Below are 22,342 nucleotides of genomic sequence, written 5' to 3' on the forward strand. Positions count from 1 at the left end.
GCTGGGGTTGTTTTCCTTAGAGCAGAGAAGGCTGAGGGGGGAACCTGATTGAGGTGTATAAAATTATGAGGGGCATAGATAGGGTAGATAGAAAGGAACTTTTCCCCTTAGTAGAGGGGTCAATAACCAGGGGGCATAGTTTCAAGGTAAGGGGCAGGAGGTTTAGAGAGGATTTGAGGAAAAACTTTTTCACCCAGAGGGTGGTTGGAATCTGGAACTCACTGCCTGAAAGGGTGGTAGAGGCAGGAGCCCTCACAACATTCAAGAAGCATTTAGATGAGCACTTGAAACACCATAGCATACAAGGCTACGGACCAAGTGCTGGAAAATGGGATTAGAATAGACAGGGCTTGATGGCCAGTGCGGACACGATGGGCCGAAGGGCCTCTTTTTGTGCTGTATAACTCTATGACTATGACCTCTTTATCAATTTTTATACTATCAAATGTCTCCACTACCTCCTCCTTCACTATGTCTATGGCAGCATCTCTTCCTTGGTGAAGACAGATGCAAAGTACTCACTTAGTACCTCAGCTATACCCTCTGCCTCCATGCGTAGGTCTCCTTTTTGGTCCCTAATCGGCCCCGCCCCTCCTCTTCCTACCCTTTTGTTTAAAGGGCGTGTGGACAGTGTATAATGTGTCACCGATGTGTGGATGGGGCAGGTGTGATGGGCCCGATGGCCTTTTCTCACCGTTCTCTTGTTGTGTTAAATATGTTATATGGACAGTTGCAGTGTTGTCCACTTAGTTTTGCTTCTCAGAGGTAGTGAGCTGCCAGCCATGATTGTAGACTAGCTGAATTTGATTTCACATAATGGGCTGGATTTTCATTGAGGAGTCGGGTAGGAGGCGGGACTACAACTTTCGGGGTTGTAGTCCCGCCTCCATCGTGTTGTGGCCAACCCACGTGATTTTAACTTGATTGACCTTGTTGAGCCCGCCCAGCGGGCTCAGCAGGCCAATTAAGGGCCACCCAACAACAGGTGACATCACAGATTGATATTTCATCTGTCAAGACCTTTTGACAGATGAAATATCAGCGTCTGTCAGCTCTTTGAAGCTGTCAAACACTGACAATCTGTACTCTAAGTTAATTCCTTCCTCTCAGGCTGATTTAGAGATCTCCCCGGAACAGAAAGCTGAATGCTGCAACTTTTGACAGCTGGCGGCCATTCTGCTTTCTGTGCCGGTGAGATGAGGGACTCCCGAGACCTGAAGGAAGGAAGGCTGTAAAGGTAAGTAAAGGTTAGTAGAACTTCTTTAAACACTTTACACACACCAAACACACTTACCTTTGCACTCATGCACACATCACTCACCTGAACACCGACATCTCAATCCCTCCAAGTCCTTCAACCCGACGGTCCGCCTCCTCTAACTTGGCGTGGTTTGGAGCCATCGGGAATCCCACACTTCAACCTTAAAAATAAGGATTAGGCTAAAAACTGCCTGTTAACTACCTGTTAACAGGTAGTTAATTGGCACTAATCCCCTTCCCGCCTCGGGGAGACGGGTCTCAGTGCAGGTCGGGTACCCGCCTCCTTTGAAACTGGCATGGAGGCGGGATGGGTTCGGGACCCTCGATTTCGGGATTTTAACCCCCCACACGCCTCCAATCCCGCCTCCACGGCCCAATGAAAATCCTGCCCATTAACTTTGTGGTCCGACTACAGTTGCCACAAAAAGTTCCATCACAGGGGGCCAGGAAATTGTCTCATTGATTTGTTACATCAGTTGGAAATAGAGCATCATTTTCACGATGTGGCTTCTCCCTACATTTCTCATTTCAAGCAATTTCAGAAATCTCAACAGTTATTTGTTTCTATTGGTTCAAAGATTCCAAACCTATGGATGAGCATTCATCCCATATCAGCCGACAGCAAGACCTGGCCAACATCCAGGCTTGGACTGACAAGTCGCAGGCAACATTTGCACCACATAAGTGTCAGGCAATGATCATCTTCAACAAGGAAAGGCCCCACCACCGCACCCTGACCTTCAACGGCACCACCATTGCCAGCTCCTCCACCATCAACATGCCTGCGATCACCACTCCTGGCCCCACAAAGGAAAGCTTTTTACTGAACTTGGATGACCTCTAGTCGTTAAGGATTGCTACTGACCTGCTTTCACCTACCGAGAAAACCGCAAAAGTTTCCCCACTCAGGCCCCAGTTAAAATGTAACCGGGGTCCCATTGACATTATAGGGCCCCAATATGCTTTAGGCAGACGCTTCATCCACTTGCTAAATCATTCAGGTTATAATTGGCAATATCAGCAAAGGGTCAAGTTACCATCGAGTAAGTAACTCCCTCATTTTAAGCTGCCCGGCCGGTTTCCACCAGGGGGATCGGGTTGAAATCGAGCCCACTGTTTAAAAAAATTGCAGTGAGGTGTAGCTGGAAATTGTAGAGCAGTAAGTGAAGACTTGGGAAAGTACAACTCAATAAAGGGCCATCAGCGGGGATTCTAGAAGGACGTCACAGTCGACTAACCTGATATGGAGTTGAATTTTAGAAAGCTTTTGACAAGGTTTCACATTGGTGATCAATATTCTGTGGTGAGTCACAGAACAAGAAGTAACGTTATGGCAATGAATAGAAAAATACATTAACGTGCAGCAAAGGGAAGCCTTAAGTGGAAAGGCTGAAAAGAGATTATTACTGGGGTGAGTCTTAGCATCTTTTAATATACTATTTTCTTGTTCAGTTTGTCACTTTTAAATGATGAATTGGACACATATATAATTGTAGTCGAATCTCCAAATCAAAGCAGTATGAGATGACCTACCTGAGGGGGTATCGCCAGGCTAGGCTCTGAAAACACTACACAAAGGTGACCTAAGGCACCCAGGCTAGCAGGTGACCTAAGGCACCTAGGCTAGCAGGTGACCTAAGGCAGATCAATGAGGAAATGGAAAATAATTAGCAAGAAACCAAAAGAGTAAACAGGTGCTAAATGAAAATAAGGTGCAGCGTTACATCAGCAGCGGGACAGCGAACAAATCTAACAATGTATTGTTGCTGTAAAATGTGGGGTGCAGACACAGTGTGGGCAGGTGTCAGGGCGCAGGAAACGACCCTTTCCTCAGACACTCATCTGCAGACTTAAAGGAAAGGTCTTCCTGGTGAGGGTACAGAGGGGAGCAACTAAGATGATTTTGTGTGTTTAGAATTGAAGTTAGGAGGAAAGGTTAAAGAAATTGGATTTGGAGGAAAAGTGACAGATTCTCCTCCCGGCACCTATTTGGGGAGGGAGGGCAATCCTTCTGCCGGCACCCCTCAATCTGCCTACACCGTCCCCGCACCCCACATCGCTGCCCGCACCGTCCCTGGGCCCTACATCGCTGCCCACAACGTGCCTGCGCCCCTCAATCTGCTCACACCCTGCCTGTACCCCTCAATCTGCTCTCACCCTGCCTGTACCCCTCAATCTGCTCACACCCTGCCTGTACCCCTCAATCTGCTCACACCGTGCCTGTACCCCTCAATCTGCTCACACCCTGCCTGTACCCCTCAATCTGCTCACACCGTGCCTGTACCCCTCAATCTGCTCACACCCTGCCTGTACCCCTCAATCTGCTCACACCCTGCCTGTACCCCTCAATCTGCTCACACCCTGCCTGTACCCCTCAATCTGCTCACACCGTGCCTGTACCCCTCAATCTGCTCACACCCTGCCTGTACCCCTCAATCTGCTCACACCCTGCCTGTACCCCTCAATCTGCTCACACTCTGCCTGTACCCCTCAATCTGCTCACACCCTGCCTGTACCCCTCAATCTGCTCACACCCTGCCTGTACCCCTCAATCTGCTCACACCCTGCCTGTACCCCTCAATCTGCTCACACCGTGCCTGTACCCCTCAATCTGCTCACACCCTTCCTGTACCCCTCAATCTGCTCACACCGTGCCTGTACCCCTCAATCTGCTCACACCCTTCCTGTACCCCTCAATCTGCTCACACCGTGCCTGTACCCCTCAATCTGCTCACACCGTGCCTGTACCCCTCAATCTGCTCACACCCTGCCTGTACCCCTCAATCTGCTCACACCCTGCCTGTACCCCTCAATCTGCCCACGCCGTGCCTGTACCCCTCAATCTGCCCACGCCGTGCCTGTACCCCTCAATCTGCTCACACCCTGCCTGTACCCCTCAATCTGCTCACACCCTGCCTGTACCCCTCAATCTGCTCACACCGTGCCTGTACCCCTCAATCTGCTCACACCCTGCCTGTACCCCTCAATCTGCTCACACCCTGCCTGTACCCCTCAATCTGCTCACACCCTGCCTGTACCCCTCAATCTGCCCACGCCGTGCCTGTACCCCTCAATCTGCTCACACCCTGCCTGTACCCCTCAATCTGCTCACACCCTGCCTGTACCCCTCAATCTGCTCACACCCTGCCTGTACCCCTCAATCTGCTCACACCCTGCCTGTACCCCTCAATCTGCTCACACCCTGCCTGTACCCCTCAATCTGCTCACACCCTGCCTGTACCCCTCAATCTGCTCACACCCTGCCTGTACCCCTCAATCTGCCCACACCGTGCCTGCTCCCCATTTCCAGTCGCTTTCCTGGGGCCGGTGCAGTCAGAACATGCATTGGGTGCGAGGGGGAGAGCAGTCGAGGCAGTGCTTACCACAGCGCAGTATAACCAGCATCCCCAGCAGGGGATAACATTGCAAACTTTACAAAAATTGATTATCATTTCCAACTGAGCAAGGCAGGCATTTCAAGTTAAATCTGAGCAACCCTGAAGACTAGGACCACACTAAAGCCCAGCCTTATTATGTTGCAAATGACAAGAAATATACCACATGAAGGTGTTGTCATTTGCGATGAATTGCAGTGCTAGCTCACACGTGACTGGACGTATTGTACACCCAACATCACTCCCCGCGGGGGATTGCGGAAACGGCATCAAGTGACGCGGAGACATAGATGAACGGCTCCCTGCTAGATGTTTCCCCCCTGCCAAGGAGCTGGATTTAATTGCAGAGAAACATCTGCACTAAAATATCCATAAGATGATCCACTGAAATTTTGCAGATGTTGTAGGTCAATTGACACAAGTCGATGCAGGCAAAATGTTCACTTTGGGAAAGGTTTCAAATACCAGGGGACACAAGTTAAAGATCAGCAAGTTAGTAGAAGGACGGGACGCCAGGTGGAACTTTTCCTCAAAGGGTAATAGATCCTGAAATTGCGCGGAGATTCTCCGGGCCCCCCGCTGTAACCAGTGAAACCCCATTCACCTCACTTTCCTGGGACTTCCACCAGTGTCTCCTGAAGTTAGGGCGGGAGAGATTTACAGCCCCACTGAATTCCAGGGCTGTAAAGATATGGAATAAGTTACTGTGAAATGTGAAATAGACAATTTGATGCGATTGTGAAGACTGAAGGGTTTGAGAGACATGGTGAGAAATCTGGTCAGTGCAGTTGATCTCGTTGGGCAGTTGGAGGCCAACACGTGTCGTGTCTCCATCAGCACGACCTCAGGACGTCCCAAAGTGCTTTACAGCCAATGAAGTACTTTTGAAATGTGGTCACTGTCGTAATGTAGGAAACATGGCAGACAATTTGTGCATAGCAAGCTCCCACAAACAGCAAAGTGATAAAATGACCGGATAATCTGTTTTAGTGATGTTGATTGAGACATAAATATTGACCAGGACACCGAGGAGATCTCTCTTGCTTTTCTTTGAATCGTGGCCATGGGATCTTTTACGTCCACCACAGTCTCGGTTTAACGTCTCATCTGAAAGACAGCACCTCTGACGCTGGTGCACTCCTTCAGCAGTGTACGCCTAGATATTTGTGTTTACGTCTCGGGAGTAGGACTTGTTCCCATAACCTTCTGACTCAGAGGCGAGAGAGCTACTGCTGTGCCACGGCTGATGCCTCAGTGTCAGTGCTCTGAGGATCTGATGGGAGGCATGGAAGAAGGGATGAACCTAAAAAAGAGCATAAAGGTAAAGCATAAATATTTACTGTGAAATCACAGCACAAAAAGCAGTAATAGTTACTAAAGATCAATGCAAAAAATGCTCAACTGGTGCAGAATGGATCAATAAGAAAGTATGAATGTGTTGAGATACCGCGGCAAACGTGGGAGTCGAGACCAGAGCTATTGAAAACACAACTGCTTTATTCCATCCACATGTCAAACAGGAACTAGAAAAGCCCGCGCATCCACTTAAATACTTCCCAGACAGGAAGTGCTCCCGGCAGCCTGTCCCTGCGGGAAACAAGTTGCTGGAGGAAAGGGCCCCCGGCTGCTTAGACTGTCTGTGCCGCCGTGAGCGGATTATGTCCAGTGGTGGCGTGTCGCCACAGAGATCCCCCCAGAATCCGCTTAGGAGGAGTGGACGAGTCGTGACGGTGGTCTAATGGTTCTGCCGCAGCGGCTCTGAGTGGTCGCCGGTCTGGTTGGTTGGGTCGGGCGGTTCGCCGCCGGCTGTGCTGGCTTGCCGGGGGGACGGCCTCTAGTTGGAGGCTGGGCCACGGGGACCTGTTCCCCTGGTTCTGTGTGTGCTGGTTTGAGCCGGTCGATGGAGACTGTGTCGACCCTGTCGCCGAGTCGCAGCTTGAAGACCTTGTCCCCGGTTTGTAGTACCTCGTACGGTCCGTCGTACGGGGGTCGCAGGGGCCCGCGGTGCGCGTCGTGTCGCACGAAGACGAAGCGCGCCTGCTGTAAATTTGGCGGGACGTGAGGTGCGAGTTCGCCGTGTCGGTTGACCGGAAGTGGGGCGAACTGCTGAGCGGAAGAGAAAGAGTTGAGCCGCTGCTGTTCGGCCGACCAAGTCTTGGTAGGCTGCGGAAGGAATTCGCCTGGGATGCGCAGCGGTTGTCCGTAGACTAACTCCGCTGCCGAGGACTGGAGGTCTTCCTTGACCGCGGTGCGTAGGCCGAGTAGCACCCACGGCAGGCGGTCAGTCCAGGTACTGTCCTGCAGGCCGGCGCGGAGTGAGGCCTTGAGTGACCTGTGGAAGCGTTCACAAAGTCCGTTGGCCTGCGGGTGGTACGCCGTGGTGCGGTGGAGCGTCACCCCGAGGTTGCGTGCTGTGGCCGTCCAGAGTTCGGAGGTGAACTGGGCGCCTCTGTCGGAGGTTATGTCGGCCGGTACGCCGAACCTCGCAACCCAGGTGTTAACGAACGCCCTGGCGATGTCGGCTGTGGTGGTGGAGGACAGCGGCACTGCCTCAGGCCAGCGTGTGTAGCGGTCGACCATCGTGAGGAGATAAGTTTGGCCTTGCGATGGCGGCAGGGGACCGACGATGTCGACGTGTACGTGGTCGAAGCGGCGGCTGGGTACCTCGAAGTCTCCCAGGGGTGCTTTGGTGTGCAGCTGTACCTTAGCCCGTTGGCAGGCGAGGCAGGAGGTGGCCCAAGTCCGAACATCTCTGCTGAGGCCGCGCCAGAGGAAGCGCTTGGAGAGGAGTTTGACGGATGCGAGGGAACCCGGGTGAGAGAGCCCGTGGAGCGCGTTGAAGACGCGGCGGCGCCAGGTCTCAGGGACGACCGGCCTGGGTTGGCCGAGTGAGACGTCGCAAGTGACTGCCGTGGCTTCGGGCCCGTGCGCGACCTTGGCTAGGCGTAGCCCTGGCAGGCTGGTAGCCGCCGAGAGGAGGTCTGGGTCCGTGAGCTGGGCCGCTGCTAGTTGTGCGTAGTCGACCGCAAGGTGATTCGCACAGACGGCGGGACGGGAAAGGCAGTCGGCGACCACGTTGTCTCTACCGGAGACGTGCTGAATGTCCGTAGTAAACTCGGACACGGCCGCGAGCTGGCGTTCGGTGTGCTTGGCCATCGCGTATGTGAGTGGCTTGTGGTCCACATACGCGGTGAAGGGGCGGCCTTCCAGGAGGAACCTGAAATGGTGGACCGACAGGTGGAGCACGAGAAGCTCGCGGTCGAAAGTGGAGTATTTGACCTCTGGGGGGCGCAGTTGGCGGCTGTAGAAGGCAAGTGGCTGCCACGCGCCATTGACCCACTGCTCGAACACGGCCCCGACCGCGTGGTCGGAGGCGTCGGTGGTGAGCACGACCCGGGCATCGGCCCTCGGGTGCGCGAGCAGAGTGGCGTCGGCGAGCGCGTTTTTGGTGGCGTCGAAGGCGGCTGCCGTGTCAGTGGTCCAGGCTACGTCCATCTTGCCGGATTTTCCTCGGAGGGAGTCGTATAGGGGCTTCATGAGGGCTGCAGCTCTGGGGATGAACCTGTTGTAGAAGTTCACCATCCCGAGGAACTCCTGGAGGCCCTTGATGGTTGTGGGGCGGGGAAATTGCTGGACGGCCTGCACCTTGTTGGGCAGGGGGACGGCCCCAGCAGGGGTGATGTGGTGACCGAGAAAATCGATCTCGGTTAGGCCGAATTGGCACTTCGCCGGGCTGAGGATGAGCCCGTGTTGGGCTAGGCGCCCGAACAGGATGCGAAGGTGTTCGAGGTGTTCCTGTTTGGAGGAGCTGGCCACGAGAATGTCGTCTAGATAGACGAATAGGAAGTTCAGGTCCCGGAGGACTGAGTCCATAAGGCGCTGGAAAGCCTGTGCTGCATTCTTGAGGCCGAAGGGCATCCTCAGGAACTCGAACAGGCCGAATGGGGTGATGACGGCCGTTTTGGGGATGTCCGCGGGGTGTACGGGGACTTGGTGGTAACCGCGCACCAGGTCGACTTTGGAAAAGACGGTTCGTCCGGCCAGTCGGGCCGAGAAGTCCTGGATGTGTGGCACCGGGTATCGATCGGGGGTGGTGGCGTCGTTGAGGCAGCGGTAGTCCCCGCAAGGGCGCCAACCTCCGCCGGGCTTGGGGGCGATGTGGAGGGGCGAGGCCCAAGGGCTGCTGGAGCGGCGGATGATGCCGAGTTGTTCCATGGTGGTGAACTCGGCCCGCGCGATTTCCAGCTTGGCCGGGTTGAATCTGCGGGCGTGGGCTGAAACTGGGGGGCCGGTGGTGGGGATATAGTGTTCCACACCGTGCTTGGCGGCTTTGGCCGAAAAGGTCGGGTTAGTGAGGGCGGGAAACTCAGCTAGGAGTGCCGAGTAGTCGTCCGTGGCTCTGGCAAGGCAGTAGGTCGTCAGGCCGGCCGAACGGGCCGGGGTAAAGGTGCCGGGGATGGGGGCCATAGTGTTGATGTCGACGAGGCGGTGCCTCGGAATGTCGACAAGGAGGCCGTGGGCGCGTAGGAAGTCGGCGCCGATGAGTGGGCAGAGGACCTTGGCTGTGAGGAACTCCCAGCGGTAGCGGCGGCCCGCGAGGTCGAGCGTGACCATGCGGGTGCCATATGTGCGGATGTCAGAGCCGTTGGCTGCAGCCAGTGTGATACCCCGTGTGCCGCGTTGGATCTCGAGGGCGGAGGCGGGGGTGATGCTGTGCTGGGCCCCTGTGTCGCACAGAAATCGGCGGTTGGTTCTGTCGTCAGTGACGTACAGTAGGGGCTCCTTCTGCCCCGCGGCCATCGCGGGGGCCGGTGCGGCGGGGAGTTTGAAGGTACACGGCGTGCAGCGTTGAGCCCTAGCGCCAAAACGGGTGTGGTAGTAGCAGTGACCCGGAGTGGTAGGGCGGTCGGGCCTAGCGGCCCGGGAAGACCGCGTGGTCGTTGCCGTGAGGTCGGGCGCGACGTCGCGAGCGGCCTGTGCAGAGAGCAGCCGGTCGACCTTTTCGGCTATATCATTCAGGTCCGTGGAGTCAGACTCCACAATGAGCGGGCGGATGCTGGCGGGGAGCTGCCGAATGAAAAGCGTGCGAAAAAGGGCGCCGGGATTCTTGTCGTCTGAGAGGGACAGCATGTGGGAAAGCAGGTCTGATGGTGAAGCGTCACCAAGGCCGGGGAGGTCCAGGAGTTGGCAGTGGCGCTGGTAAGAGGACGTTTGAAATTTTTTAAGTAGCGCAGCCTTCAGATGTTCGTACTTGCCATCCATTGGTGAATTCTGCAGCGCTGCCCAAACCTTGGGGACTGTAGCGTAGGTGAGCGAGGCGACGAGGTAGTCGTACTTCGTGGCGTCGACTGTAATGCCTTTCAGCCGGAATCTCGACTCAGCTTGAACGAACCAGGCTTCGGCGTGGTTCTCCCAAAAGTCTGGTAATTTAACCGTGACTGCGTTTGTATCCGCCATGCTAGCTTAGGATTCGTCCTGAGCGTCGGGGTCACCAGTGTTGAGATACCGCGGCAAACGTGGGAGTCGAGACCAGAGCTATTGAAAACACAACTGCTTTATTCCAACCACATGACAAACAGGAACTAGAAAAGCCCGCGCATCCACTTAAATACTTCCCAGACAGGAAGTGCTCCCGGCAGCCTGTCCCTGCGGGAAACAAGTTGCTGGAGGAAAGGGCCCCCGGCTGGGGGCTTCTGCTTAGACTGTCTGTGCCGCCGTGAGCGGATTATGTCCAGTGGTGGCGTGTCGCCACAAATGTAAATAAAAGGGTTATGCAGATTATGCGATGATCCCATTGCCATGATGAGGAAGATCGTTTGCTGCACCCTGGGCTAACTCACACAGCCTCAATCCCCACTGCTTTTATATTTCAAAATAAACTTGTATATGACTGGAGGCCACAGCCAGGAACAGATGGAAGATGTACAGATGCGAAACAGCTCAGTCCTCATGAACGAGGTACTGTTGAGCCGTTTGGGAGGCAGCGTTTGAAGACACACAGCTGCAGCAGTTGTTGGAGAGTGCAGTTCTTCATAGGGTCATAAATGTGTACAGCCAGAAGGAGGCCATTCAGCCCGTCATGTTGTGCAGGCCCTTTGCTAGAGCAATCCAAACTAATCCCACTGCCCCATTCTCTCCCCATAGCCCTGTATCTGAAATGATGCAATGGTCTGTGCCTCAACCACCCCCTGTGACAAAGCATCCCGTGATTCAAAACCCTCTACATACAGAAATGTGTTGTCAATCTCTCCCTGCCCTCTTAATGACCATTTTAAATTGATAACCTCTCATCACTAATTGCCCAGCCAGAGGGGAGGGGGTAGAGTGTACAAGGAATGACTATTAAAACCCTTCCTAATTTTAAAAACCGCTATTACATTTCCTCATGGTAATTATGAGATTATTCCAGAATTCGGTGTGTTACAACAGCATACCCATATATAATAGTGCTCATAGGTAAGAATGCAGTAACCAAACGGATAAGAATGTTTATTTATTCATAGGTACCAACTGCTCTCATCACAGTGCAGTCACTCCTGGGCCAAACCTGAAGAGCCTTACTTACCACAGCACCAATTGTCATCATTTACATTGAAACAGGCACCCAGACTGTGGGAGGTTTAATCTAACCTGCCCATTGGGAGACTGACGAGATTGGGTGCATCGCTGGATTTTTTTATTAGTTCTCAGGATGTGGGCCTCGCTGACAAAGCCAGCATTTATTGCCCATCCCTAATTGCCCTTGAGAAGGATGGTGGTGAGCCGCCTTCTTGAACCGCTGCAGTGAAGGTACTCCCATAGTGAGATTCCTTTGTAATGGTTTGGTACAACTGAGTGGCTCGCTGGGCCATTTCAGAGGGCAGTTAAGAGTCAACCACATTGCTGTGGGTCTGGAGTCACATATAGGCCAGACCGGGTAAGGGCAGCAGATTTCCTTCCCTAAAGGACATTGGTGAACCAAATGACAATCCGATAGTTTCATGGATCACCATTACTGATACTAGCTTTTTTATTCCAGGTTTATTTAATCAACTGAATTGAAGTTCCCCAGCTGGTGGGATTTGAACTCATGTCTCTTGGATCATTAGTCCAGGTCTCGGGATTACTCGCCCAGTAACATAACCACTGTGCTACCGTTCCCAATTTACACCCAGCCCAATTCTACCCTCCATTGAAATCAATCAATCCATTGGTTAAGCAGCGGCTCCCTCACCACCCAGTGCCTCTGCTTTGTGTGTGTTGTAGTAGCAGGACACACACACAAGCAGCACAGGAGCCTCATGACACGCAACAGGTAAAGGCACCGGCAAAACCAATTAACACAAACCCCACTAGCACTGCACAAATCAATAAAATGAGTTCACTTTTAATATATTTCCCAGTCTTTTATTTGGGCAGAAAATAATAAAAGAATGGCTGACTGCAAGATTTATTAAAACTGAATCAATTTTTAATATTTAATATCCGAGGCGGTGGAAGGGCAGGTTTTCTGAGGAGGGAGCCTGGCCTAACGGTTGCACGAGTTGGGCAATCATTACTCCAAAAAACTGGCCCAATCAAGCTCTCTGTAAAATCTAAACAACTAAAGCAAAAAGTAACTCCATCATTGTAAGTATGATCAATAGAGAGAAATAGCACCGAGCGCACTGGAATAACTGGCCAATGAGACGTCACTCACCCCTCCCCCTTCCTGCTTGGGCCGTCCATGACTTGCAGTTACTCATTCACGCTCATGGTTAAGTTTATCAGGGCATTGCTGAAGGTGCCAGCCATGGCTCAGTTAGTAGCACTCTCGCCCCTGAGTCAGAAGGTTGTGGGTTCATCGAGCAGGGGAGTTCTTCCTTGTGTCCTGGCCAATATTTATCCCTCAACCAACATCACTAAAACCGATTCTCTTTTTTTATTCACTTACAGGATGTGGGCATCGCTGGCAAGGCCAACATTTATTGCCCATCCCTAATTGCCCTTGAGAAGGTGGTGGTGAGCCGCCTTCCTGAACCGCTGCAGTCCGTGTGGTGAAGGTACTCCCTTCTCCTCTTCTTGGGCAGTCCCTCGGAACCGAGGATGAATTGCTTCCACATTAAAAATGAGTTCTCAGGTGACTGATGAGTCCAATGTGGGACCTACAGTCTCTGTCACAGGTGGGGCAGATGGTGGTTGAAGGGGCGGGTGGGTGGGGTGCTTGGGTTGACGTGCGCTCCTTGTGCTGCCTGCGCTTGGCTTCCGCTTGCTCCCGGCGAAGAGACTCGAGGTGTTCGGCGCCTTCCCAGATGCTACTCCTCCACTTTGTGCGGTCTTGGGCCAGAGATTCCCAGGTGTCGGTGGGGATGTTGCACTTTTTCAAGGAGGCTTTGAGGGTGTCCTTGAAGCGTTTCCTCTGCCCACCTGGGGCTCTCTTGCCGTGCCGGAGCTCCGAGTAGAGCGCTTGTTTTAGGAGTCTCGTATCGGGCATGTGGATAATGTGACCCATCCATCGGAGCTGATTGAGCGTGGTCAGAGCTTCGATGCTGGGGATGTTGGCCTGAGCAAGAACACTGACGTTGGTGCGCCTATCCTGCCAATGGATTTGCAGGATCTTGCGGAGGCAGCATTGGTGGTACCTCTCCAGTGCTTTGAGGTGCCTGCTGTACATGGTCCATGTCTCTGAGGCATACAGCAGGGCGGGTATCACTGCTCTGTAGACCATGAGCTTAGTGCCGGGTTTGAGGTCTTCGTCTTCAAACACTTTCTTCCTCAGGCGACCGAAGGCTGCACTGGCACACTGAAGGTGGTGTTGGACTTCGTCGTCGACGTCTGCCCTTGTTGACAGTAGGCTCCTGAGGTATGGAAAGTGGTCCACGTTGTCCAAGGCCTTGTCGTGGATTTTGATAATCGGGGGGCAGTACTGTGGCGGGGGCATGTTGGTAGAGGACTTTTGTCTTACGGATGTTTAGTGTAAGGCCCATGCTCTCATATGCTTTGGTGAGGGTGTTGACGATGGTTTAGAGTTCGACCACCGAGTGAGCACAGACGCAAGCGTCGTCTGCATACTGTAATTCGACGACAGTGCAGTGAAGGTGCTCCCACAGTGCTGTTAGGTAGCGAGTTCCAGGTTTTTGACCCAGCGACAGTGAAGGAACAGCCAATATATTTCCAGTCAGGATATTGTGTGACTTGGAGGGGAGCTTGGAGGTGGCGGTGTTCCCATGCGCCTGCTGCCCTTGTCCTTCTATGTGGAAGAGGTCGCGGGTTTGGGAGGTGCTGTCGAAGAAGCCTTGGCGAGTTGCTGCAGTGCATCTTGTAGATGGTACACACTGCAGCCACGGTACGCCGGTGGTGGAGGGAGTGGATGTTTAAGGTGGTGGATGAGGTACCAGTCAAGCAGGCTGCTTTGTCCTGGATGGTGTCGAGCTTCTTGAGTGTTGTTGGAGCTGCACTCATCCAGGCAAGTGGAGAGTATTCCATCACACTCCCGACTTGTGCCTTGTAGATGGTGGAAAGGCTTTGGAGAATTAGGAGTTGATTCACTCACCGCAGAATACCCAACTGTTCCCTTAAACAAAATTGTTCACTTGAGAATAATGAATTCAGTCTTCTGGTTATAATCATTTTATTCTTTAACTTCAGCATAAAAAGCAATTTACAAGTGGAGTATAGTCACAGATAGAGCACGTGTACCTGGGCATGGATATCCCCGTGCTCTCCGAACAAAGGAAAAGACTTACATTTATACACTGTTTCCTTATCAAACTGGGGCAGGCATTGCCTAATATGGTCCTCCCTGGCTCCTGCATAGTCCAGAGACACAAGTCTGCATTTTCTTCAACACACATCAACAACGCTGGAAGCACACAAAAACATCGTGGCCTTGATGTGGTAAAATATCCAAGGCCAGTTGGTTGCAAGCACCAGCTGTTGCTCAGTGAAATCCGTCTCTCTCTCTCTCCAATGATACCAACCACATTTTTTCCCTATATCGAATGAACTAAAAATAAACACCTATCAGAAGCTGAATTAACCGAGTTCCAGATGCCAACATGTCCTACTTGTTTTATTTTTTTCCCAGTGGGTTACATTGGCCCAGAAATCCGGGTCTCCACGGGTGAGTACGCACAGGTTACTCACCCGTAGGCCCAATGGAAGTGCCGGTTTCCTGCATGCACTGCGCATGTGCGGGAAACTGGCACTTCCGTTCCCCTAAATGAAGGGGTTCAGAGTTGGAACGCGTGCGCAGGGGAGGCTGCGCGTGCGCATCGAACTTCGGTCTTTTTTACAGGTTTTCCCGGGAGGGTAAGTCTGCAGAAGTTAGACATTTAAAAAGCAGTCGCAAGGCCTGCTTTTTACAAGGTAAGTGGTGAATTAAGTAAAATTAAAACATTTTTTCCACAGGTTTATTATTTTTAAATACTTTAAAGAAAGGTAAGTTTATTTTTAGCCCCGTTAGAAAATTTAAAAAAAATTTCAAAAATTTAAATTATTGTTTAAAATAGTTATTTCATGTAATTTATAGTTTATTTAAAAAATGTGATTAAAAAAAAAATTTCTTTGAAGATTTAGTGATGTTTTGGGTTCGTAGTATTTCTAAGTTTGACAGCACCTCCTGTTAAACTTATGAATGAAGCATTCCCTGCTCCGATTGGCTCCCCATGGCCCACGTGATCTCAGGGGACGCATCGAACTAACTGCGCCCCTGGGATACGCAAGCACTGCGCGCCGGCAGCTGGAGCAGGCCCAGGATTGGAATTCCACGGGGCCCTACAGCTCAACGGCCGGCGCGCTAGGTAAATGCAGGTCGGGGGCTTGCACCCGCGGGAAGCCCCCGACCCGAATTCCTGGGCCATTACCTCTTAGCAAAGTGTTTGATATCCTTCTTTGTCTTTAATAATCCTGGCTTTCCCTTGGTGCCCTTGCTATCTCCTTACCTTTCCTTATATATTCTGTATCCCTCATCGATTTCCTCACACGACATAATGCAATGTCCAGGATCCCCAATGCTATTATCTGAGCTATCACCAATCCCATCTGAAATAATCTAACCCATGGGTGTAACTCCACACCATTCATGATGTCCTAGTTTCTTAATTGCCTGCTCTATTTGTTTATTATTTTGCAGCATATGCGAGGTGTTCATTCTGTAGATTATGGATTTCAAACTGAGGGCTAGAGGGGGCATATAATGTCCATTGTTTGAGGTTGCTTCAATCGTCTCATTCTCCAACTCCTCACTTGTCGCTGGGTCACATTATGATGTTGTGCCGACACCAATGTTTTAACACCGATTTGGTTTTTTTCCAGCCAGAAACACACGGAATCAGTGTTCCGCTCTGGGCCATCTTGTTAATCCAAGTCATAAAAGCAGCTGTGGTGGTCTCACAGTATCTTTCCTTGCCTCTGTAGGCTACATTAGCTGTGGTGGTCTCACAGTATCGTTCCTTGCCCCTGTAGGCTACATTAGCTGTGGTGGTCTCACAGTATCTTTCCTCACCTCTGTAGGCTACATTAGCTGTGGTGGTCTCACAGTATCTTTCCTCGCCCCTGTAGGCTACATTAGCTGTGGTGGTCTCACAGTATCTTTCCTTGCCTCTGTAGGCTACATTAGCTGTGGTGGTCTCACAGTATCTTTCCTCGCCCCTGTAGGCTACATTAGCTGTGGTGGTCTCACAGTATCTTTCCTCACCTCTGTAGGTTATATTAGCTGTGGTGGTCTCACAGTATCGTTCCTTGCCCCTGTAGGCTACATTAGCTGTGGTGGTCTCACAGTATCTTTCCTCACCTCTGTAGGTTATATTAGCTGTGGTGGTCTCACAGTATCGTTCCTTGCCCCTGTAGGCTACATTAGCTGTGGTGGTCTCACAGTATCTTTCCTCACCTCTGTAGGTTATATTAGCTGTGGTGGTCTCACAGTATCTTTCCTTGCCTCTGTAGGCTACATTAGCTGTGGTGGTCTCACAGTATCGTTCCTTGCCCCTGTAGGCTACATTAGCTGTGGTGGTCTCACAGTATCTTTCCTCACCTCTGTAGGTTATATTAGCTGTGGTGGTCTCACAGTATCTTTCCTTACCTCTGTAGGCTACATTAGCTGTGGTGGTCTCACAGTATCGTTCCTTACCTCTGTAGGCTACATTAGCTGTGGTGATCTCACAGTATCTTTCCTCACCTCTGTAGGCTACATTAGCTGTGGTGGTCTCACAGTATCTTTCCTTGCCTCTGTAGGCTACATTAGCTGTGGTGATCTCACAGTATCTTTCCTTGCCCCTGTAGGCTACATTAGCTGTGGTGGTCTCACAGTATCTTTCCTTGCCTCTGTTGGCTACATTAGTCCGTCCCTCTTCCCAGAGTCTCTGACTCATCTTACAATTGTGTGATTCCTCATCAATTATAAACCCGCAGCCTGGAGTGGAATGTCTTTGTACCACATCGCACCTACAAACTCAAGTGGTCCCGTTCAGGGTGCAGCACTCTATGTCCAGTGCTATCCAAGTTCCGGCGTTCCTTGTCAGATGACTTGGGTGTTCTTCATATTGTTTTTGTATCGGGCTTATTCCAAAGCCTTTACTCACTTCAGTAGACTCTTCTATCCAGAACACTGCCCAAGGTTGACTTCAATCCTTTGTTGACGAGAGTGGTGCCAGTACCAGCGGTATGATTTCCCCGTCCCTGCCCTTATTTCAGAGGGCTAAAAAGGCCATTCCCATCTGGTGCATCATATCATAGTCTATGTTGTGGTTCCTTTGAACCACTTTCTCCGTTGTTCTTCATGAATAAAGAAAGGGATTTGATTAACCTCTATGCTGTCCAGTCCCTTCTGTACCACATTCATCACAAATGTCACATAGAGGCTACTCCCAATACCTCTAGTAAGGTTTTGATTCTGGTTAGCCTCATTGTTTGACAATAATCATTTTACTGTAATTGCCTCTTCATTTATCACCATGTTCCCACATACTTTCTTTATCTAGCCTGTTTACTCCTGCTAACCTTGCCGTGGCTCCTATTCCTAGGCATTCTGTCAGCCCTCGCTTTCTTTGTGATTTAAATTGATTCTCCCTACGTTCCCCATCTTCCTCAGCCCTTGGTTCCTGTTTTCTATTCTTTACTAACACGTCCTTTACTATTTCTCCTACTATTTTGTCTATTAATTGTGAATATCTCCCTTCACATAATCTGGGTGACAGATTCAAGCTCATGTTTAACATAACCGGTACAACTTCAAAACGCACATCATTATATAATACATTTCCTGATTCAGTTACCTCTAGTCCATTAACATTTGGGTTCTTTTGCTGGATCGGACGGGTAGAGTTCTTTTTGTGAGGTGGGATGTCTTTTTTAGTCCCACAGATCATGATCACCATCAGCGTTTGTACTTGGCAAACCAATAGTTAATAAGACATTTCCTACTTTAAAATAACCTGCTGTCATCATCTTTTAAGTTTGTATTGAAGTCTTTTACAATGTTCTTGAACTACTTTTTGTCCTAGTGTGATACTAACTCTATAACTGAACCCTATTAATTCCGTGACCAATTTAGTGTTTGGGGTTAGGGTGTGTCCCATCCCACCTGGTTCAGGGGAGTCTTCCTGGTCTCCTGCATACGGGACTCTCAATCTTCCCAAGGACCCCACTTTAGGGTTCTTTCTCTATTACCACCGAAATTACGCTTTTGAGTGGCTGCGCCTCGGTTTATCACTGATTCCAAACTTAACCCTTTTGAGGTCCCATGCTTCCTCATGGAGGTGGCCTCTCACCTTCAGCTTGTAGCTGATTTGTATATAACCATGGCCACCTTGTCCAGACAGAGACAGGCCTCGACCTCCCTGATCTTTTGGTTTTTAGCCTCCCTACAAACGTTCTTTGTCCAGTACTAGGTAGAGGCCTTGAAACTGACGACCATTCTAGCTGTAAGGAAATCCTACTTTGACCAGCATTCTCTACTTTTAATTTGAATGCCTCTGACAGGGAGCAGTGTGTTTAACTCTATCCTGATTATTTCAAAGTCAGTTTCTCTATGGAGAATGCGTAGATGATTTAAAAAGTTGTCTCACTCTCCTGAGCCACATTCGCCATTTCATGTTGTGCTGTTGTCGATAATTGAGCATGTCTGAGACTCGTTCGTTCACACTCACACAGACGCACACGCACAGACGCACACGCACAGACACGCACACACAGACGCACATGCACGCACACACACACACAAGCGCACACACACATATCCCAATATCATGCCACACGTGACATCTGATCCAAGCCATTCTCGGGCTTTCAGGTGATCTTATGATCGTGGGGTGTGTGGAGATCTTTGTTCATCTGCCTCTGCATGGTCCCGATGTCTCGGGTAGTGGCCAGGCTATCAAATTCAGTTTTCTTATTGTTCAGTATTGGCAATGACACAAACATCTCGAAGAGAAAGCTTCTCAATTTACTACACTTCCCTGACTTTCACAAGAATTTACATTAATACCAGATTGCACCCAGGTGATTTATGCCACTTCACCTAAGAACAATGATTTTAGAAAAATTCCCATTTGGTGGTGTAATTTTCCTGTTTACATCTTATATCCTCACTCACTTCCTCTCATTAAATTTTATACAGTATTCACCATTTCATTCATGAGCCCAGAGGAACTTTACTGTCTAACACAATATTATCATAATATCTTTAAAACATAGAGCAAACATTCACACTTGGTCCAAGTTTTAACCGAACCTCTTGGACCTTTTATTCCCCAAAATATGCCAGAGAGCAATTCAGTCCGCAAGATGAGGGATGTTAGTTACCTTTAACATAACAGTCTCCCCCCAAAAACTTCTTTCTGAATAAATAGTTTGGCTGGAACCAGATAGACTGGACCTTTTCAAAAATAAAACTTAATTATCCCCTTAAATTTCTGCTAAATTTCCCTTCCCAAGTGCTTGAACAGCAACTCTTATCAATTTTAATTTCACAAACAGACTTTGTGATTTTACAAAGAAAACAAAAGTAACTATTGCGTTTGGATGCAAGTCGTTTATCGATCCCAATAATTTAACCCAATAGGTTAACGTCTTAAGTCCAATTTTGTCACCATGCTGCGACATTCGATGTCTGCAGATAACTGGAGATAAATTCTTAAAACTGCTGGATCTCTGGCTATGCCATCAACCTCCGTACGGTCCGGGAAACTGTGGTCCCCTATTTTATAAGAAAAAAAAAACAGAGAATCCAGTGCTTAAGAGCCCAAGGGGTTAATTTGGCAATTCATAACTTGTTTCTGTCACCATGGGGAAATAGCCACTCAAATTAAGAAACTTAAATTTAATAATGCCCCAGATAGATTTACATCCAGCAATACAAAAGTGAATTAAAAAAAAACAGCTGTCAGCAGAAAGGGTTAACTTCTTTGCAGGTTTAAGCAATACATTGTCAGATGCCATTGTGTCACTTCACCTAAATTTAAGAAAACTTTCCCAAACAACCAAACGCCATCTTTTTTATATATTTTTTCCCTCAGTCTTTGTACCTTTTATAACTTGCACAAAATTTCCTGATGCAATTAACTTCATAAATAAATTTCAGCTTTTGCCTTTAGTTCCAATTTTTAAAACGTGGCACAAAGGTACAAACATGTTAACATTTTTATCTATCCGTATGAATTCCAGTTAAAACCAGCAAAAATCGTTATCAACATCACTATTAACTTCAAACATTCGAGGGCCGGATTTTCCGACCCCCTCGGGTGTGTACGAGGTGCGTACGCGCCCGTAGGGACCGCGCACGTTCCGGGTTTAGGCATGCGAAGCCCACGCGCTGAAAACCGGCACTTGCGATCTGTCAAGAACAGATCATCCACATGCCCAAGAAAAGGGCCTCCGCGGGTGGAGAGCTGCACTTTTTGCATAACTTCCGTCCGCTGAAAGGCTGCGGAATTCTTATGCCTGGTAAAAGCAGCTTAAGAGTGTTAAAAAATAGAAAAATGAAATTTGATAACTCAATTATAAATTTAAAATACTCTTCAAAAAGGTAAGTTTATTTTTCGCCCCGTAAAAACATTTAATTTTTGTTTAACATATTTAATTAAATGGAATTTTAATTCATTTTAATTATGTAATGCTTTTAAAAAATGTATTTAATGTTTTAGTGTGTTTTTAAACGTGCTCCCCATTCATACTTTTGACAGTTCTGTGCGTACGGACCTGCCAAAGTGTTCGCCTTGCCCATGTGATCCCAGGGGACGATTGCGAACCGCCTGCGTCCCTGGGATACGCGGGCCTCTGCGCATTTCCAGGAGGAGAGGCCCAGGAGCGGAAACCTCGGGTTCTACGGAACCAGCGGGTAGGTTCGTAGATTTTTTTCCGATCGGAGAGATTTGCCTGCAGGAAACCTCCGATCGGAAATTCAGGGCCTCTGTGAACCAATTCTCCTCGAACTATAGGATGTCCCCCTTTTTTCTCAATGTGAAAGCCTCATGTCTGTAACAAGAGGACCCCCCACACTATTTAAAGTAACCAGAATTTCACTGTGGCCACAATGAAAGTCAGGTTTTCACCATTTAATAGGTTAGTTAAACCTCAATAGTTCCAATTTAATTCAGACCAATATTTTATTGACGAAACACAATACAGAACAGATAAAATAAAACAAACTCGCACATGCTTACAGTAAATGGCAGCTTTCCTTTTCTTTCTTCGGGTATCTTTCCAAATGACTAAAGATATTGGGGGGAAAATTGGGTTGCTTTGTGCCTCCCGTTGCCCTAAGAGGGTGCTAACCGGGCGCAAAGCAACTAGCGCCCGGGCGCGCGCCGCCCACACCTTCTGCGAAATTCAGCGGGAGGTTAGCGGCGGCGCTAACCGGTAGCGCCCTGTGATGACATCATCGCCATGCACAGCGCCCCGCTCGCGTCCCGGCCATGATCTTCGGGAGCGCCCCCTGACTTACCGCCAGACACTATGTCCGACGGGGTCAGGGGGGCGTACCTGCGGCTGGGGAGGCGCTATTTAAAGGCAAGGTGCGGGGTGGCCATTTGTGTTGCTGGCCGCCTGCCAGCACCTGCCTGCGTTCCCGGCCCCGGCCTCCTGAACCCCCCCCCCCGTTGGAGTGCCGGCTGCGCTCCAAGAGCCCGGCACTTCTCTTGAGGGCCGGGCTCTTTTGCCGGCAATCCCGATCCCTGGTGGTCCAGCTGGGCCCTGGGTCGCGCTGCGCAAGGCGCCTCCCCTTTAAGAAGGGGAGGAAGGCCTGCAATACCGCGGCACGTAGCGCCGTGATATTCCCTCGCGGTGCCCCAAAAGGGATGCTTCTTGGGGCGCTACCACTCAATTTCCGTCGCGGAGCACTACTCAATTTTTAGCCCATTGAATATAACTGAGCAAAAAAATAGTTCTTTCAGTGAAACAAAGCTTTTAACACTGACACAAAAGGGAAACGAGGGCGGAGCCGCAGTGCCACCAAAACCTTCACACAAGCTTTTCACAGAGGCAGTACACTAAACTCTTGCAGATTTTAATAGTAGAAAAGGGACAGAATCTTTCCCTTTCTCCTTCTTTATTCCATCATAACCTTATCTTTTTTTCCTCAAACCAATTTTCAATTTCTGATGTTTGCTACTTAACCTCATTTGGAAAAGCAGTCACTTATAACCAAGACGGACTGGTTATCCTCTGATTCTTCTGACACTGGTCAATCTGCAGATTTCTCTCCATCTACCCTATCAGTTCCCCTTATATCT

The 22,342-nt window shown here is 49.9% G+C and overlaps 2 protein-coding genes across 2 annotated transcripts in view; one reads left to right on the plus strand and one right to left on the minus strand.

The window, feature by feature from the left end:
• adamts17 (ADAM metallopeptidase with thrombospondin type 1 motif, 17) overlaps positions 1-22,342 on the plus strand; it is an 821,255-nt gene that overhangs the window by 682,861 nt on the left and 116,052 nt on the right. The window lies entirely within an intron of this gene.
• On the minus strand, positions 39-21,687 carry LOC147100161 (uncharacterized). The gene is made up of 2 exons (XM_085968921.1): positions 14,360-21,687; positions 39-5,958 (listed from the first exon to the last, which is right to left on the minus strand). The coding sequence occupies exon 1, from the start codon at positions 16,982-16,984 to the stop codon at positions 15,872-15,874; it is 1,113 nt and encodes a 370-aa protein (XP_085825047.1). The 5' UTR covers positions 16,985-21,687; the 3' UTR covers positions 39-5,958; positions 14,360-15,871.

This window comes from Somniosus microcephalus, chromosome 27 (genome assembly GCF_052327205.1).
Source record: "Somniosus microcephalus isolate GS21.2 chromosome 27, FLI_Smic_1.0, whole genome shotgun sequence".
In the NCBI taxonomy this organism is placed as follows: domain Eukaryota; kingdom Metazoa; phylum Chordata; class Chondrichthyes; order Squaliformes; family Somniosidae; genus Somniosus; species Somniosus microcephalus.

Bases quoted from the DNA above. Each gene is read 5' to 3' on its own strand.
- LOC147100161 (XM_085968921.1), bottom strand. From the start codon at position 16,984: ATGAGTCAGAGACTCTGGGAAGAGGGACGGACTAATGTAGCCAACAGA.